Raw genomic sequence first — 19,961 nt, 5'->3', positions numbered from 1 at the left:
TCTATAACAGTGTAAATTTGCTGTCCCCTCAAAATAACTCAACACACAGCCAGTAATGTCTAAACCGCTGGCCACAAAAGTGAGTACACCCCTAAGTGAAAATTGGGCCCAATTAGCCATTTTCTCTCCCCGGTGTCATGTGACTCGTTAGTGTTACAAGGTCTCAGGTGTGGATGGGGAGCAGGTGTGTTACATTTGGTGTTATCGCTCTCACTCTCTCATACTGGTCACTGGAAGTTCAACATGGCACCTCATGGCAAAGAACTCTCTGAGGATCTGAAAAAAAGAATTGTTGCTCTACATAAAGATGGCGTAGGCTATAAGAAGATTGCCAAGACCCTGAAACTGAGCTGCAGCACGGTGGCCAAGACCATACAGCGGTTTAACAGGACAGGTTCCACTCAGAACAGGCCTCGCCATGGTTGACCAAAGAAGTAGAAGTGCACGTGCTCAGCGTCATATCCAGAGGTTGTGTTTGGGAAATAGACGTATCAGTGCTGCCAGCATTGCTGCAGATGTTGAAGGGGTGGGGGGGTCAGCCTGTCAGTGCTCAGACCATATGCCACACACTGCATCAAATTGGTCTGCATGGCTGTCGTCCCAGAAGGAAACCTCTTCTAAAGATGATGCACAAGAAAGCCCGCAAACAGTTTGCTGAAGACAAGCAGACTAAGGACATGGATTACTGGAACCATGTCCTGTAGTCTGATGAGACCAAGATAAACTTATTTGGTTCAGATGGTGTCAAGCGTGTGTGGCGGCAACCAGGTGAGAAGTACAAAGACAAGTGTGTCTTGCCTACAGTCAAGCATGGTGGTGGGAGTGTCATGGTCTGGGGCTGCATGAGTGCTGCCGGCACTGCGGAGCTACAGTTCATTGAGGGAACCATGAATGCCAACATGTACTGTGACATACTGAAGCAGAGCATGATCCCCTCCCTTCGGAGACTGGGCCGCAGGGCAGTATTTCAACATGATAACGACCCCAAACACACCTCCAAGACGACCACTGCCTTGCTAAAGAAGCTGAGGGTAAAGGTGATGGACTGGCCAAGCATGTCTCCAGACCTAAACCCTATTGAGCATCTGTGGGGCATCCTCAAATGGAAGGCGGAGGAGTGCAAGGTCTCTAACATCCACCAGCTCTGTGATGTCGTCATGGAGGAGTGGAAGAGGACTCCAGTGGCAACCTGTGAAGCTCTGGTGAACTCCATGCCCAAGAGGGTTAAGGCAGTGCTGGAAAATAATGGTGGCCACACAAAATATTGACACTTTGGGCCCAATTTGGACATTTTCACTTAGGGGTGTACTCACTTTTGTGGCCAGCGGTTTAGACATTAATGGCTGTGTGTTGAGTTATTTTGAGGGGACAGCAAATTTACACAGTAATACAAGCTGTAAACTCACTACTTTACATTGTAGCAAAGTGTCATTTCTTCAGTGTTGTCACATGAAAAGATATAATAAAATATTTACAAAAATGTGAGGGGTGTACTCACTTCTGTGAGATACTGTACAAGTAATTTGTTTTAGTGTCACAAACTTCCAGTACAGAGACATAAATACACACACACACACACACACACACACACACACACACACACACACACACATATATATATATATATATATATATATATATATATATATATATATATATATATAGTTGGTTAAGCCAATAGTTGGTCTAGACATATCTATCTTTATACATTTGCATATATAAAATACAACATTTAAAAGCTATGGTCCTCTGTTTAACATCTTTTTAATAACAAACAGCTGAACATCACTGCTGGCTATATCATATGATAGCATAATTACTAGCAAGTGACACTACTTGAAAACAAACAAAAAAAATCTTGTGAGCGCAAAATTCTTTATGACCACTCGGGGGCGACCCGCGTTCACAAATGTGCACACTTTCTTCTTAATAGCATTGTCTCAAAAGTTCGCATATGAAATACATTATGCATGTCCACTCCACTCACAAATGCAAAATTAGAAGAGTTTTAGCACAACTGCTCTACTTTTTAAATCATGCTGCAGGTATGAATTTATAGGATCAATCAAAAGTCCTATCGCTGATCCCACATCGGTAGGTTTTGAGTTGAATGCTTTGGAGATCAGAGAAATGCAGTGCTCTTTTCTAGAGACGAAGGTACAATTTAGACAAGTCCACGGATATTAGAAAAGGAAGATTTTTTTCATGCTAGTTCTGCTTTGATGATTACATTTTATACAAAGAATAATTAATATAGCCTAGTGAATACTCAATATGAGATATCTCAGTACTCTTAATAAATAAAAATAAAAATAAAAATAAAAAAACACAATACTCAATAACACGATGTTGGATCATGAGCTGAAACGAACATAGGAGCGTCAAAACATCAAAAGTCTAATTTTTAAATATCAGCGTTTGAAAATGTGAAGTAACATTAGGCCTAATAAATATCTAAGAAAATAAATGTGTTGCCATTTTACACGACATTACGACACGAATAACAGTGTTTTTCTTTAATTTTTCTTATTTTCAATTTTAAAGTTTGTATGTCCCACGAAAATATTACAATTTCAAAAACACAAAGCTTAGTGGTCCTCTTGCGAATTGTTACTTTAAGAGAGTTGATCCCAGAGTTCGTTACCTGGTCACTTGACCTGAGTATTTGCCCCCTTTCAATATTATTCTCTGAATTTATGCCCAAACACTCAGTGTCTCTCCCTCAGTTTACGAAAAATGTCTGTAGCATCCACCAGGAAACAACATTAGCACAGAACATAGGCTATATTATAATAGCTAAGTAGATTTTTTATGTTTCTGCACTACAAAGCTCAACAGCGGCTTGAACACAGTTGCTCATTGGGTGTACACAGATGGGCAGAGGAATAAAAGATCCGGGGTGCTTTTGTAAAGCTGTGAGAAACCAGTTTGGATTGTTACCGTTTTAATCCCATTAATTAAAACGTTAACCTGATTGGGTAGCGCGCGCTCAATCCCGATAGGCGAATCTTCTTCTTCATATTAATAGCCCGACTTGAGATAATGATGTAAAAGACTCCCCCTTCTGCTGCTGATGCTGATCGCTGCCGAGATCTACAAAGTGCGTCTCAACACGATAAACGCAGTGTAGAGCACTTTAGGAGGAGCCTCACTTGACAAGCGGAGCGGCCATCAACATCAACTCCACTTCATAGAGTAGAAACTTAAGGAGAGGACAGCGGCTGAGTGAAGCCCCATCACCGCATCCGACTTTCGGGAGACTATGGACAGGAGAATAAACTTGGGTGGAGACATTTTTCACAAAACTCTCAGCGCAGTCTCGAGCAAAAAGATGGACTCGTTTCGACCGGCTGCGGGTATTGATCTCGGTTCGCGGGACAGCCAGTCGCCCATCAGCTGTTTTGAGCAGACCGACCCAGACCCGGTGCAGCCCGGCGGGCGAGCGGGCACGCTGGGTCTACCCACCGGATCTTTGTGTGTGAAATACGGCGAGAGCGCAAACAGGACTTCGGCTGCGGAGAGCAGTGGCGGCGAGCAGAGCCAAGACGATGACAGTGACGGCCGATGCGAGATGATGCTCATGCCGGACGGGAGAACGATGGTGCCCGGCGCAAAGTCAGAGGGAGGTAAGAAAAACAAAGAGCAAAAAACGCTGAGACTAAACATCAACGCCCGGGAGAGACGGAGAATGCACGATCTGAACGATGCGCTCGATGAGCTGCGCGCGGTCATCCCTTACGCGCACAGTCCCTCTGTACGGAAACTCTCCAAAATTGCCACGTTGCTCTTAGCCAAAAATTACATCCTCATGCAGGCACAGGCGCTGGAGGAGATGAGACGGCTGGTTGCGTATCTCAACCAAGGCCAGGCTATCTCTGCCGCCTCGCTTCCCGCGACCACAGCTCTCACGCCGGGGCTAAGCGCATACGAGCAGCCGGCTGGGTACCCGTTCCCCGCAGGAGTTCCAGCGTCCTCCTGTCCAGACAAATGTGCCCTTTTCAACAATATCACCTCCAGCCTCTGTAAGCAATGCACTGACAAGCCTTAAACTCTGCAGCCGACTCTGGTAGAAGCACATGCGCAACTTTTGACTCTGAAAAAGAGAGACTGATGTTTGCCAGCAGTTTTACAATGAAGTCGCTATAGAAAAATGCTAAAAACTTTTCTTACAACTTCATTCCAAGAAACACTGATTGTGTACATACGGTATAGCCTATACTTTAAGTGCTGGTGAGAGTGGGATGAAAACCAAACAAAGTCTATGACTGACTGATGATGATGATGATGAAGAATGAACAACGTGGACCCTTCAGAATGACCTGACAACATGCAACCATGTTTTACCTTGTTTATGATGCCAAACGTTTTAAGGTTTTTAACTTGCAATAATGCGTATTCTTGCTACTTTGAATTTATGTTATGTAAATGTTTGCTTTCAAGTGACATCTGTGTTTTACAAAGCAGCTGCTGGATGGAGCGGCGTATTGGACTTTATTCCAAAGTAGCCTACGTGTTATTTCGAAAGCTTAGTTGAGATTGTTCATTTTAAAAATTGTAATATAATATATTGTTAGTTTGGTGGAATCTTAAAAAGTTGTTTTGCCTTTTTCATTTCTCTAAATGGATGAAATCAAGTGGATCTGCATGCCTGGTCTGATTATGCAGTGTCATCATTGCTGTAAATCTCGCCTATTTGGCTTTTTACAATCACACATGCAGTTTGGCTAGAGACGTGGCGGTTTCAACTTGTTGTCAGGTCGAGGCTGGAAGCAATGTAGATATATTAGTATCAATATGACCACAGAGGGCCATTTGTATGTGTTGATGTATTGGAAAGCTTTATTAAAATATTTTGAGCCAACGTATTATGCCTGGTTGTATGTTGTGATGCCTCTGTAAAGTGATTCATGGCTTCTGCTGGCTCGAGAGATTACGGTCAATAAATCGCAAGGAAAAAATATTTTACTGATGACACGTAATTTGTGAAATTATAAACGTCAGCATCTGGCAACAAAAATTTAGTTACATTTAACGAATTAGAAGCAACCTATTTTTCTCTTCAAATTAGCAGTGGTTTTATGCTCGCTTACCTATAAATGCCCTTGGAAAAAAAGGCCAGTCTTTATGAACAACAATGCCCTACGGTTAAAGGAGAATATCTGTTAGTATAATAGGATAAAGCTTAGTCACCCCGATCATGATTATTAAAAAAAAATCCGTGACGTTGTCTAATAATGTTAATTGGAAAACAACAGTGTATCAAAACTGTCGACTGTAATACCTATATTCTTTTTAATTAAACACATCGTTAAGGCAATTAAACCTCCTGGATGTGATTAAGGAACATAATTACGACACTGTTCACTGCCGTAATTGGGTGTCTTTAATCACAGGAAACAGTCACGAGCATCAGTGTCAGTGTCATTAGTTTGCATTGTTCTAGTTCGGCTGTCCATCACAACGGGACGATTAGATACGGACAGGAAGATGCCCTTTCACATGACGCTGATATCCAGTGCAACTTCGTTTTCACTTTAAAACTTAATTCCTACAACAAACAACAAACACACTTGAAGAAGATTTAGTTTAGGATTTTTTTCTTAAATTAATAAATCGAACTTTCAAGAATGCTTAAGGCACAAAGAATGCAATATTCAACGCAGTTTTACAAACTATATAGGGTATGTATTAAACCACTATATCACAAAAAAAAAAATTGTTTTAGTAAAATAAAAAAATAAAAATTCAAAACAGGAAAGGTGAAAAGCTTATGAAAAATACACTTAAATATTAAGAATCAATACATAATAACCACAACTACTATTAGGCTACTACTAATAATAATAATAATAAACGAAAATGTGAGGAGAAAATCTTAGCATTGTTAACATCAAAGACAGCGACTTTTTTTCTTAAAAACCACTGTGTTGATGCAGCGCCTGTGCATAAAAGATAAAACAATTAGATTGTATGTTACCGATGTATCAGATAAGTAAACAGTACAGAGAACTTCGCTTCTTTATCGAAAGTAAGTTTTAATTTGTCTTGTCAAGACGCTGGACATATTTGAGAGATCTGAGGGGGATGAAATCCAAATCTATTCACCAAAAAGTGAGAGGTTTTGGGTGTCACGAACAGAACTGTTCCTAACAAACACTTTTAACAATTACAAAATGTTTTCTCGCACTCCATGAGACTCGTGTTTAGTTCAGCACCAGGGACAGCACCAACACTGTACATGACGCTCAGTATCACTGCATGACAGCACAACCTTTGTAAACTACGTCACCGGAAATACCTTTTCAGAAAAGAAGAATAACGAGAGCCGAACTAAAAGGACGAAGGAGAACTGTCAGGGCCATTTACGAGTTTTAAAACAGATTTTCGCTCAGTTTTATAAGGGACGACCTGGCAACCCCGCTCAGCCACCGTTTAATGAGACAAAATCATACATAATTAAAAAAGCCAAGCCCCTTCTAATTTTACACATTAGCCAATTACAATAATCACATGAAATCAGATGCGCGGTAGAGGGAAAAAAACGCTTTCTCTACCGATGAAATTTTTAATGGAGCACAAAATATCCAAAAAACAAACAAACAAACACACACACACACACACACGTTTGTTTTTGTGAAAAGTGGGGACATCCCATAGGCGTAATGGTTTTTATACTGTACAAACTGTATATGCTATTGCCCTACACCAACCTAACACCTAACCCTACCCCTTACAGGAAACTTTGTGCTATTTCAGATTTTCAATACACTCCATTCTGTGTGATTTATAAGCGTTTTGAAAAGTGGGGACATGGGGTAATGTCCTGAAAAGTCACCTTCTCCTTGTAATACCTATGTCATACCTTTGTCATTATATAAATTTATGTCCTCATTTGTGACCCTGGACCACAAAAAAAGTCTTAAGTCGCTGGGGTATATTTGTAGCAATAGCCAAAAATACATTGTATGGGTCAGAATTATAGATGTTTTTTTATGCCAAAAATCATTAGGATATTAAGTAAAGATCATGTTCCATGAATATGTTTTGTAAATGTCCTACTGTAAATATGTCAAAACTTAATTTTTGCTTAGTAATATGCATTGCTAAGAACTTAATTTGGACAACTTTAAAGGCGATTCTCTCAATATTTAGATTTTTTTGCACCCTCAGATTCCAGATTTTCAAATAGTTGTATCTCAGCCAAATTTTGTCCGATCCTAACAAACCATACATCAATGGAAAGCTTATTTATTCAGCTTTCAGATTATGTATACATCTCTAACATTTTTGAAAAATTGACACTTATGACTGGTTTTGTGGTCCAGGGTCACATTTGTCACAAATACGCGCGCACACACACACACACACACACACACACACAAAACACTAGCTTGCATAATAAAAAATTACACTTGCTGGTCCCACTTTATATTAGGTGGCCTTAACTACTATGTACTTACATTTAAATTAATAATTTGATACAATGCACTTATTGTGTACATATTTTTACATTGTACTTATATTTTAAAAAATACATATATGTAATTACATCTGTAATTAATTTCTGCAATTAAATTTATAATTACACTGTTGACCCATCCCTTACACCTTACCCCACCCTTAAACCTACCCATACCACCAAACCTGTCCCTAACCTTACCTGTATCCCACCTCAATAGCAGCAAAAGTGTTTTGCAATACAATATGACCACAATAAGTACATTGTACTTATTTTTTATGTAAGTACATAGTAGTTAAGGCCACCTAATATAAAGTGGGACCCACTTGCCAAACGAAAAAAGTACAGTATTCAGTGGAATGAATGAAGTTTAAAAAATACTATACAACAATCAAAACACAAAAAATACATAAAAAGTTCTCTAATCCGCACAACCACAACCACAAGATAGAAAAGGGTTTTTAAAACATCTTAATTCGCTCCAATGTTTTCAACTCTGTAAATTAGCCATTTGGAAAGCACTGGTATTATGGTATTACTCTGTCCTCTCTAATTCTCTGCACAGCACAGATGTGGAGACACATGCAGGAGTCGTTAATCAGGGCCAGCAGTAATCAGCCATCACAAAGCCTTGCCTGGATAAATACTGTCAGCAATTACTGTGTGGAGTCAACTACTTCCAGGACCCCATTTACATGATTTCCATCATTCGCTCCCATGTTCACTTTCCCAGTGCAACTAGTACTGCCTTTTCACATACCTTAACAGGCAGCGAGATTATAATGACAGTGCATTAATTATAGATTGCATTGGGATGCATTATTTAATACAGCAATTAGTTCACAAAGGGCTTAATTCAAAAGTATTAGGATAGGATCCATCAAAAGAAGTGGGATGCATAAAGGCAGAGTTGTCACACAGATTCTAGAGCTTGTGCTGCTCAAACTCACATAAACTCCAAACCAATGAGGCAACTAGAAGAGATAACCACCTTAACAGTGACACAGAATCAAAGCAGTGTTTGTATTCATGAACCTAATAAAGCTTAACCTGTCTTTACAATGTCTGCATTGTAGCTTCAAAGGTCATGAATAAAAGTGAAAGATAAAAAAGGCGGCTCTTCATAAACCATAAAATATCCAATTTACCATATCAAGAGCTACCAGGGCACCTATTTGTAATATAGATGTGATGTTTGCTGGGGGTGATAAACAAGGATATTCAAAGTATACATTAGAGGACCCTATTGGACCGTCCCCTTCATATCAGCATCAGGCTCAAAGCCTAGGAATTGAATCATCTCTCTGTTCTTATACCGACAAGAAGAAGAAATATGCTGTACATGCGACAGTACCCCAATGTCAGACGCTGTAATTCACACTTGGCTATGGGAGAGCTGTGCATAATGCGGGTATTTAAAAAAAAAAAAAAGGAATAATAAAAAAAAAAAAAAAAACAGGAACAGAGTGCAAAATGCCCAGTGTTAAGGTTAATTGCTCTTCGAATTGATTGTTGATCTGATTTTGTTGATGTTAAGATGCACTGGCATGATTCATTTGTAGATGAATAAGTTTGAGAAGTCTCAAGTTATACAAATTGAAACACCAGTTTTCCTTTCCAAACAGTAATATGACAGATTTTATATCATGAAAAAAAAGTATTTTCAGTATTTCAGTATTTCAGAAATTAACTGGTCAAAATGTATATATATATATATATATATATATACACACACACACACACATAAACACACAAAATAATGCAAATAATATATGTAATTTTTCTATAATTCATTAAAAAAATCTATCACATTTTTTCTGTAATATTAATTGTAATGCAATTGCAATTTGTATTGTATTTAGGTCGTGATAATAAATGTGCATCTTGCATTCATGTATTTGGTCTTAAAAAAGATTAAAGCCTTCAATCACTTGATCTTTATGAATCTTTATGTGCTGTAATTATGCCAAATTCGTCAGTGAAAGTACTGGAAATCTTTTAAGAGTCACGGTCTAGATCTGTCACTTGTGATTATGAGCTATTCTTCAAAAAACACAAATTACCGAATTACATTTGTTTTGTCTATTGTCTGGATGAATGAGATTAATGGACAGTTTTATTATCTTAATCCCTTTCCAAAACTGTCCTTTTCTTTAAATAATAATCTGATGTTCTTGGAGTTGTTTTGGGATTACAGCTTTGCTCAGACAGGGTTCTAATTCACAGTGCTGCTAGTGAAAGATTAGTATTACACAAGAGGTCAAAGGTGATGGACCACCTGCATCAGTAACTACGGTCTCGTTAGGTTTTGAGGGAAAATGTTTCAATTTGTAACATACACAGAGTGTTCGGTTCAGTCCAATTGGAGACAGTTTAGGGGTTATGACATAGAAAATGTGTAATTTGTTTTCAATATACTTAATTAAAAGGAGCGAGGATATAAGCAACCACGTATATGAAAAGTTAAAAAAAGTAAAAATACTTTGGCATCGGTGTTTCGTTACATGAAACTGTTGTCACATAATCACCATATGTGTTCCGAACAGAAAAAACTGACAAAGTGTGATCACAGCCTGCTTCTTGCCATATCAAATGACTCATTTATAAAATTATTCATTTTTACCACTGTAAATGGCATATGAATATTAATGTGTATATTCGAAGGTATACTTAGGTAGTTATGAGCATCATAGTCCAGCACCTGTTCAGGACGATCACAACGTGCACATTGGAGGGCTACAGTTATGCTCAAAGCTCACTGACCTTCATATCCACTACATTGAAATACATTCCAATTTCTGATATTCATTAAATGTGGCTGTGGGGGAAGCGTAAAGTGCCGGTGGGACACCACCATTACCAGGGGAGTCAGTCAGAGCAACATCCCCAGCCCTGCTCCCTCGCTCCATGAGACAGGCCAGGCATTCAGCATCAGCCATATGAGGCACAGAGCGGACATAGTTAAAGCAAGACCCCTGCTGATTGTGGCCCACGGTTAATGTATACATTCATGTTCTACATTACGCATGGTGTTTATGTAAGGCTTTGTGTTCCTAATGAGAATAAGGGAATTAATTGTTAAGGGTTCTGTAGCCTGTAAAACAACTTTCAACTAATCATTACATCGTCATAGACATTTTAAAATACACAAAAAAATATTAATTAAAAAATATTAATATATTTTGAACAGCAATAGATAGATAGATAGATAGAAAGATAGATATAATCATTTTTTTAAATCACTTGTTTACTTATTTATTTGTTTATTTTTTTGTTGTTCAGTGTTTTGTTATAGATAAGTTACATTTCTAAGAATAACATGTTTGTGAAGATACGGAGCATTTGAACATTAATAATGTCTGTTTTGATTAGGTTACTGTAACATTAAAAACAATCGCAAAATAACAGTCTCAAAACAACAAAAATAAAAGGTTTTAAATTCCACAGAACATCTATTACGCAAATTACTTTCATTATCTTTTGATCACTTCGAGATCTCATCCAGAAACATAGTCCTCACTTATTTCACAGATGTAAACTAAAAATGTAATAAATATATAAATTAACACACACACACGTGTATATTTATGTAAGTCTATTTGCGTGTAATTCCAAAGAAAATAGATACTACAGATACTACACAACAGATTTAAGTTTGTACATTTTGGCGGTATTTTAGTGATAAAAACAGGCTTTTGGACTCTTTTTTGTTTCCACTAGAACATGACAGTTACATTACTATTACTTAAATATTCACTCGATGGACAAAACGACTGCACTTCAGAAGAAAAACGTTTTTTAATGCAAATGCTGAAAAACAAACCTGTTAATCAAGAAGTCACCTGATCAGTTTGCAAATTAAGCCAATAATCTAGTGGAAGATAACATGAATGAATGCTACAACAGGAACAAACAAGACAGGGTGCAGGGGATGTGTTTTAGTGTAACACTCACAGACATTATGCTCCTCATCATCTCACGGCCTCATTATCAGACATGTGACTGAAAATCTCATCAGTGCGTTAGTAAAGGAAAATCCTCTAATGAACACTACGCTGTGTATTTGCACCCATGGACAAACCACCAGGTGACAACGCACACGACACACACATGCAGACTAACTACAAGCCCAGTGTCCTTGGCTTCCTAGTGGCCTTCACCTTGCACTCCCGACACAGTGAATTTTATGGCTAATTTCCGGCAATTTCTCCAGGCAGTTTCAGTGGAAATTCCTGCAGGAATAATGTGCATAATTTGCATGAATCATTCTGATAGAATGCATATCAGCATGTAGACCCTCCCCCGTCTGGCAGCACAGCACTTAGTTTGTAATCAAAGCTGACTTCTCTCCACCAGCACTCACAGAATCTAAAGGTCTTACCTCCAAAGCCATAGCCGCATTCGTTTAATAATCTGTAGGAGCCACCAATAAATACACAGAATATGATTTAGAGAGATGCACTGATATGGCTGATATGATAGCTGATAATTATTTATATTTTGAAGCTAATAATAAATGTAAAAGTCTAGATCTGTTTGCTTCAAATGACGTTATGTTGAGTGACAAAAAAAAAAAAAAAAGCTTCTAATTTTAAAACAGTAGCAACTTTGGAATATAATATTTCTTATCTCACAATCATTTACAACAAATGTAGGACTACCATATTGGGTTAACTATGAAAACAATATAGCAAAAATCTAATTTTCAGTTAACATCAAATTAACTAATAGAATTAAAACTGAAATCAAAATGAATGTATATTTAAAAACCTAATAAAAATGACAAAAACATAAAAAATTATTAATAAAACTTCTAAAATTACAATGAAATCAGATAATACTGTATATAAAAATAAAAACATATTCAAAATGTATAATACCTATTCAGTGTTACACCTTTAGAAAGTATAATGCATTGAAACAAATGAAAAACAACCCTTCAAATATTATAATGCATTTTAACTTTGGTAACAATCATTTATAAGAAGTTGTAATGCATTACAACATACATTATATAATTCATTATACAGTACATAAAGGCTTTAAGTGTTAATCTATTTTAATGCATTATTTTATTTAGAATTTGCTTAATGTATTTATTCATAATCTATTAAATTTAATAAATGAATAATTAAATGTATTAAATGTAAATTAAATATTAATTTATTAAAATATATATTAATATTTCATAAAATAATTTAATTGATCTAATCCTGTATTTTACTTACATACTTACTTACATAAAACACACACACATTTACCACCCAATAACCAACATGACCACCAACATAGTGCATCTCTATGTACATGAGGTTTACATGCCATCCTCTCAGTGCAAAAAAACCCAAAACAAGACATTCAGCATTAAGATATTTTATTTGTGAGCATGATCCGATGTGACGTCCTGTAAGCCAAGCCTTTCTTACTAAAATCAGCAAAGGTTAGATGTGCGTTATGGCTAAAGATGTGAGAAAAATGCTAAAACCTTTTTTTTTTTTTTTCAATAATGACACAGAAACAGCCATCAGATCACAGCAAAACAATGAGCATTTGTTTGGTGCCGCAAAGAATTGGCACAACACATGTGCCCTTCCAGATCCGGTGCCGTAATGAAGGTGACAATTGGACAGTCGTCTGCAAGGTGGATCTTAATCATAATAATCCAGGCCAGGGAGCACGAACCTCCGTAACAAAGCTCTAAATGACATGTCTGCACAGACCACCTCCTCTCCAGGGGGTGGGGTGGTCCCTCAGTTAACACAGGTTTTCAGAAAGCCAGACGATAATTAGTAAATGATGGCAGTCACATTAGCCTCAGCCAAAGTGGATTAATTCATTTCGAATGGCATGCTTCCTAAACCTAGCCATTTTCACATCTCGTGATTACAAAAAAACGGTTGCTTTTTTTAGTAGTTGCATTAACAGTATGAACAAACGTGGATGAGAGGACGAGACCAACCACGAAGGTCTTCCTCAAAGCACCAGGAGATGGAGTGAATGACCCAGTGCAGTGAAGCAGCATCTGTTTCTGTGCATGTGCTGAGCAAACAAGGCAATTTAGGGCATGTCAAGGGATCAGCCCATAAACACAGTCCCCCGCCTCCCTCCGAGAGCACGCTTTATTCAGTCAAACACCCTAAAACCAACATCTCTAATGTCATTGAAGTGCTCCGACACTTAATCTGAATGCCGTTTTAGGACTATCGACATCCACGCGCGTGCAATTATTCTGCTGGGAAAGGAATGATGGATGACGGCTGGTGTTCTAGATGCCTATGTGCTGCCTGATTCACAACATTATGTTACGATAACGCAAAGCTGGAAGGCATCAAGCAGTTTATTTGGTGTATTATTGATTACTATGAGTGGTCCTAGTGGTGGTCTTGCTGTACTGGGCTGTTTAAAAAGAGAAAGACACATTTATCAGGGTTCTCAGTCAGAACTGAATATCTGCCAGGGATCTTGCAGTCTAGGGAATTTGCATTGCCCAACACTGATCCTGTCCAGCTGTCCCGCTGTTCACATGATTGCTGAACACTAGAAGCATATCATAATCTATATAGGCTCAACTGCTATGGTTTATTTGCACAATTCAGCATTAGAGCTAATATCAAAACAGATCTCTTTGTTATAATGTGCATGTGAGCAGTTCTCTTGTGCTCACAGCAGACTAAATTTGCTGTAATGAGACTGGGAGCGTGGCCCGGCAACCTAACATTAACACACAGTCAAACTGACACCCTATCAGAAGACCCGTCAGTCCCCGTTATATATGGGACAGCGCTGCATAGACCACAGTCTGATCTTTAGTTTGCGTCATGCTGGGGATTCATCACTAAATGGGACGTAAATGTGAAATACTGGTCATTTATGCAAAGTATAAACTGAAAATGTATACAATATAAGGCGTATAGTTTAAGACGCTGTTTATGGAATTTGTATTTGCAGGCATGTAAGCAAAACTTCAGCTGAGATTGATGCATTTTGACTGCTTGCCTTCAGGGCAGAGCCAGCGTCACAGTTTTCATGAAGCAGAATACATGATAACATGACAAAACTTGTCTGATACTCCTGTAAGTTTAATCAGAAATCAAAACAGCCCCATGTACCTTCTTTCACCTTTCTGTTTTCTTAGTAGATGAATTTGAAAAGATTTGAAACCACATTTTCTTAGGTATGTGTACTCTAGGGAATTCATGGGAGTAATACATTTAAAAAAAACATTAAAAATAAATACACAGAGAGTGAATTCGTTTAAAAACAATTAAATAATAATAATAGAACATAAAATTTCAAAATACAATGTTGCATCATCTGCAATTTAAATATTCAAAATTCAAAATTATAAAATTTAAATTCAAATAAATTCACAATTGTAGAAAAAGCAAACAAAAAAACCTTAATAAAATAAATAAAATGCAATAAATAAAAAATGACCAAATAAACTACATACTAATTAAAATAAAATTATATGTATATAAAATTATAAAATAAAATTGATAAAATTATATGAATTTCTTTATTCTAATTCTAATACTGATTACAAATTCACATTTAAATTCAGAAAATGAATAAGAATTTAAAAGGCATTCTCAATCTTGAATGGTGCATAACCCTTGTATCTAGAGTTAATAGGAACACATTTGTTAAAGAGGTACTTGAGCCAAAAAGAAGTTGGCAAACACTGTTCTTTAGTACTTTTTTGAAGACAGGATACAAAAAAGGTCAAATAGATCATGTAATCTAAGGCACTCATTCATATTATGCAATCCACATTGATAACAGAAGAAAGAAAAGAGGAAATGGAAAATTAACACCTGTTATTAGACTGATTGGATGTGAGGTGTAGCTAATTAAAATACGTGAGGATGTCCACCCAGCCAAGGATCAGTCAATGCTAATGAGGACCAATAGGTTTGTGTGCTGTAATTTGCAGCTTAATGAGTCTGGTTTAAATGTAAAGTTTGGCAGAGCGATGGCTCCAGAAAGCGAGGACAGTGATCACAGCCATCACTGTAATCTTTTTCATTATGCCAATTAAGAGTCATGTTTTACAACCTCAGCAAAAATCCAGACCTACCACAAAGTGAGGCAAAATTCAATTATCCTAAAGGCTTTTTTGCACAATAAAAACATTTTATTATTAGTCAATTAGCAGGAATAGTTAATGCTTCAAGGTCACCCACCCTTGTCCCGTCTTACGAGCCGTCGGTCTCATGTGAAGTAACCAGAGCTGTATATTTTAATGGATGAGCTCTCTGTCTGCTCGCCTCACGTTAATGTTTATCACTGAAGAGGTTTAGCTCACTGTTGAGTCGTTGCTCCGAGGCATAGTGCCATGAATCAAGGCTTATCTGAGCACTTAAGCTTGTCAATAGAGTGACATGGGGATTCCGCGTATTGGACTTCTTTGTGAACAAAAGTCTGAGACTCGCATTGTACTTAGATTTAGTATTTAGATTCTGAGTTTAACCACATGCACTATATATGGGGCCCAATTCTAATGAACTAAGGTACATAAACACATACAATTTGAGTAAGATGATAAGATGACCAGCATAGAAAATAAATGTACTCAAAGCTGTATGCTTGTCTTAAAATTTACGGTAAAAAACCAGCAGCTGTGGTTGCCGGAATTCTACCATACGGTAACAACATTTTAGGTTTTACAGTTTTAACTTAAATTTAAAATACCGTAATTTCATTGATCGATATAATGTTAATATACTAACCTATTAAAGTACTGAAATCTGTTTTGTACCTTTAAAATACACTGATAACCACCAAATGCAGGTGGTGTTGAGAAAGTCACATGATCAACCAAAGCCCATCACAAGCAGCTTTTAAATAATCACATATATAGAAGGTGCACAGTGTCATTCACACAAGCACTAAACACCATCATGGTGAGACTCATTAAACTGAAATATGCAATAAACATTAATTTAACAACATTAAATGTAACATACAACCCTAATAAACATAACTGATAAGAAAAAACTAAGAAGAAACAGTTATTTCAAAGAAAAAACATCAAATTCAAACAAAATTTGAAATGCAACGCAGGGAATTCTGGGAACGTCAGTTTATGTTTTTTTTCTGTAAATTTTACAGGAACTTACCGTTAACCATTTAACAGGTTTTTACTGTAGCATTTTCACAGTTTTTTACCGTTAAAATCACAATCATTTTTTACAGTGCAGCCATTGAATTCCATGGTATTTTTTTTTTTTAAACTATGAAAGTCCATGGCTACCGTCAACTGTTTGGTTACCAACATTCTTCAAAATGTCTTCTTTTGGGTTCAACAGAAGAAAGAAACTCATCAAGTTTTTGGAACAACTTGAGGGTGAGTAAATGATTCATTTTTGGGTGAACTATCCCTTTAATCAACATTAAATATTAACTATCATATTGCATTTCAAGCCAAAGGATCTATATAAAAAAGATAGTACTTAGAGGAATACAAAAGAGACATGACTAATGTGTAAAGCAAAATGAGAGGTGTCATCATTTATTCACAGGGTGATAGTTATTAGCAAATTAGTCCTCCTGTCAGATACACCTCATTCATTTACGCAGGGTGTTTATCGTTATAATTAAGATGTAATTTATCATCAGTAATGAGCCAGATTAAAAATAAAGCAAGCTGAATGCTCAACATAAGTGCTCTCTAATGCTGGTTTTAAATGATGATTCAACCACCTATTATCTGAATATATAAACAAAAACTGCATATCTCAATCAATGCATTAACCCAAAAACTGCTCAGCTATTAAGGAGTGTAGTCTGACGTGATTAGGGTAAATAAAATATAACAATTCATTAAGAACCTAATGACTGTGGCTGAAGAAATGCATATTTTGGATGAAATAACTGTCAATATGATATCTGCATAGTAAACGTATCTATAGAAGAGAGCCTCATGTTTAGTTCCTGAATGGACATCAGCACCTTGATATAAGACTTTAAATTAATCATTAGATAGATAGATTGATAGAATAGGTTCTTTTCATTGCAATTAAAGTGAATTAACTGAACATAAGCACTGGAGCTTGAGAAAAATACTAATTTTAGAAGACCATTTCAGATGGCACGTATAGGCTTTTGCATCTGAACTCTTATATATATATATATATATATATATATATATATACACAGAGAGAGAGAGAGAGAGAGAGAGAGAGAATATACTATAATTGAGTCAGTTGATCAATAAATAATTATTTACTTGTATATAAATTTAAATTTTTTGCTTATTTACAAATTAATATATATGTGTATTTGCACTATATATTTACAGTACATATATAGTATAAAAAGCATATTTCTAAAAATGAAAATGAGTATGTCTAAATAAAGCAAATTATAAATTATAGAAAATATTCTACAATTTACTATAAAATGTACTTAATGTACCAATTGATACATTTTTTTGCTTATTTGCCTATATACTTGTAAGTAAACATGCAAAAATAAGTATGTAAAACATAAATTATAGGCAATACACATATGAGTGTAAGTAAACAAGCAGAAGTATATGTAAAAATATGTTCATTATGTGTAAATAAGTAAAAGGGAAGAGGGGTAAATAAGTGAGCAGAAATAGGCTACTAAGATGGTATTGTAATCGATGCTGTCTGAAATACGTCTATCTGAGCTAAAAAATACTACAATAGAAAAAAAAACACTGCAACATTTTTAAATAGAAACACAAAATTTTCTTAGAAACAACATGCAAAATAATTTGCATGCTTATCAAAAACTAACATGTTTATGATGAGACCTGTACCTTGATTGCACCTTGTTGTTGAACAACAGCAACAGTAGCAAAAACAGTATATGCCACAAGTACAAAGTACTATGATGTCTGAAAAATAACTGTAGTAGAATTTGTTCATTGTCGCGAGGGTGGCTGATAAATAGAAAGGCTCATGACCTCTACAAGCGCATCCAGTAAATTTGCATTTTCTCCCTGATCTTAACCTGAAGAAGGGCAGCGCATGGCATATTTCACCAGGCCTGTCATCCACCCTCACGCCCCTTTCAAATTGCTCAAGAACTTAATTCTATCTTTCCACGGTCAAGCTGTGATACTGACAAAATTAGCATAGCTAAGGTTTGGATGCATTCCCAGGTTAGCGGTTGTTGTTTTTCCACAATCTTCTCTCATCTGGCCTCGACTTGGATAGAAACCACAACCTCTCCTTGAGAGTCTCACTTAAAGATTCAATAAAAAAGGAGTGTTTATGTAACGTGGATCTTGTTAAGGAGATTTTCCAGGCCTACTGACAGTGATGTGCATTGGGAGTGTGTGGGGATGACGGTTGGGCCACCACACAAAACCAATTAGAGAACTATTTTCTCAGACAGGTCAGGGCATCGCATCCTGGCGGACGGGCACTAGGTTTAATGTCTTGATTAAGCTGACATATATGTCCCCTACACCATCTTAGAATGACAATCATTGAGGTTTCAGCAATCAGCCGAATCACTTGCCCTCTTCGAGCCCATGTTGAGTTACCCGCGCCATCCGACTGCATTTTCCAAGTGAACTGGTTTGAAAAGGGGTAATTGGTAGATAACGCCAGTAGGAGATGACAGGGCATTTGTCAAAGATGCAGAAAGGAGACTTGCCTCTGTGCATGCATGTTTCTAAGAGGTCAAGCCTTGGAGTGCACCTGAGAAGCTTCTACTTTTAAGTTGAGTGTTCGTTATTACGACATGCCACACATTTTGGAAAAACAATACGGAGGTAGCCTAAACAAAACAATGGATGACTTTTTCTGAATAGAAAACGATAAAAACCACTCATCTCTACCACTTAATTACGCACGCACATTTAACAATAACATTTAATTAGTATAAGGCAAACCATATTAACTTCAAAATTCACATTTATAAAAAAGTAAAATAACTCATCAAATATTCAATGAAAAATCATTCATTAATTCTCACAACAGATTTGTTTCCCAACATTATTCACATCGCCCCTTCTGACTTTACAGCTCAGCAACCATCTTGCATTCCAAGGCTGCATCTGAAATTGCATACTTCCATACTATATAATAGACAAAAACAGTAAATTCATAGTATATATAAAACAGCAGGTGAAAAGTTCCCAGATTACCTATTACATCTAGAGAGGTTCTGAAGTGCAGAACGAGGCCACTGGAGAGAGTTGTGAATGGCAGTGAAGTCATGCAAATGACGCTGATATAGGTAACATGACGATAACAACATGACAAATGTACTAGATTACATTCTTTCTACACACATTCGTACTATACAGTTCATACTTTTTTATCAATCGCAAAGTATTCAGCAGAAGTACCTACTCAGAGAGTATGGAACTTGGGATGCAGCAAACTACTTTGCTTGGTCATTCATGTATAATATTTCCAACTTCACTTAAAAGGCGACATGTGTTACTTGTTTTTGAGATTTAAAACCAGTGTGGACCAGACAAAAATGTAAAAGAATGAACCAGAAAAAAGTAACA

The 19,961-nt window shown here is 36.7% G+C and overlaps 1 protein-coding gene across 1 annotated transcript; it reads left to right on the top strand.

Moving 5' to 3' along the window:
- Window positions 1–2,261: 2,261 nt before the first annotated feature.
- On the top strand, window positions 2,262–4,857 carry bhlhe22 (basic helix-loop-helix family, member e22). Its single transcript, XM_058765732.1, has one exon. The coding sequence runs from the start codon at window positions 3,263–3,265 to the stop codon at window positions 4,046–4,048; it is 786 nt and encodes a 261-aa protein (XP_058621715.1). The 5' UTR covers window positions 2,262–3,262; the 3' UTR covers window positions 4,049–4,857.
- The last annotated feature ends 15,104 nt before the right edge of the window (window positions 4,858–19,961 follow it).

This window comes from Onychostoma macrolepis, chromosome 24, assembly GCF_012432095.1.
Source record: "Onychostoma macrolepis isolate SWU-2019 chromosome 24, ASM1243209v1, whole genome shotgun sequence".
Lineage (NCBI taxonomy): Eukaryota > Metazoa > Chordata > Actinopteri > Cypriniformes > Cyprinidae > Onychostoma > Onychostoma macrolepis.
The sequence above is the reverse complement of the archived record's forward strand: the minus strand, read 5'-3'. Positions and strand labels throughout refer to the sequence as shown.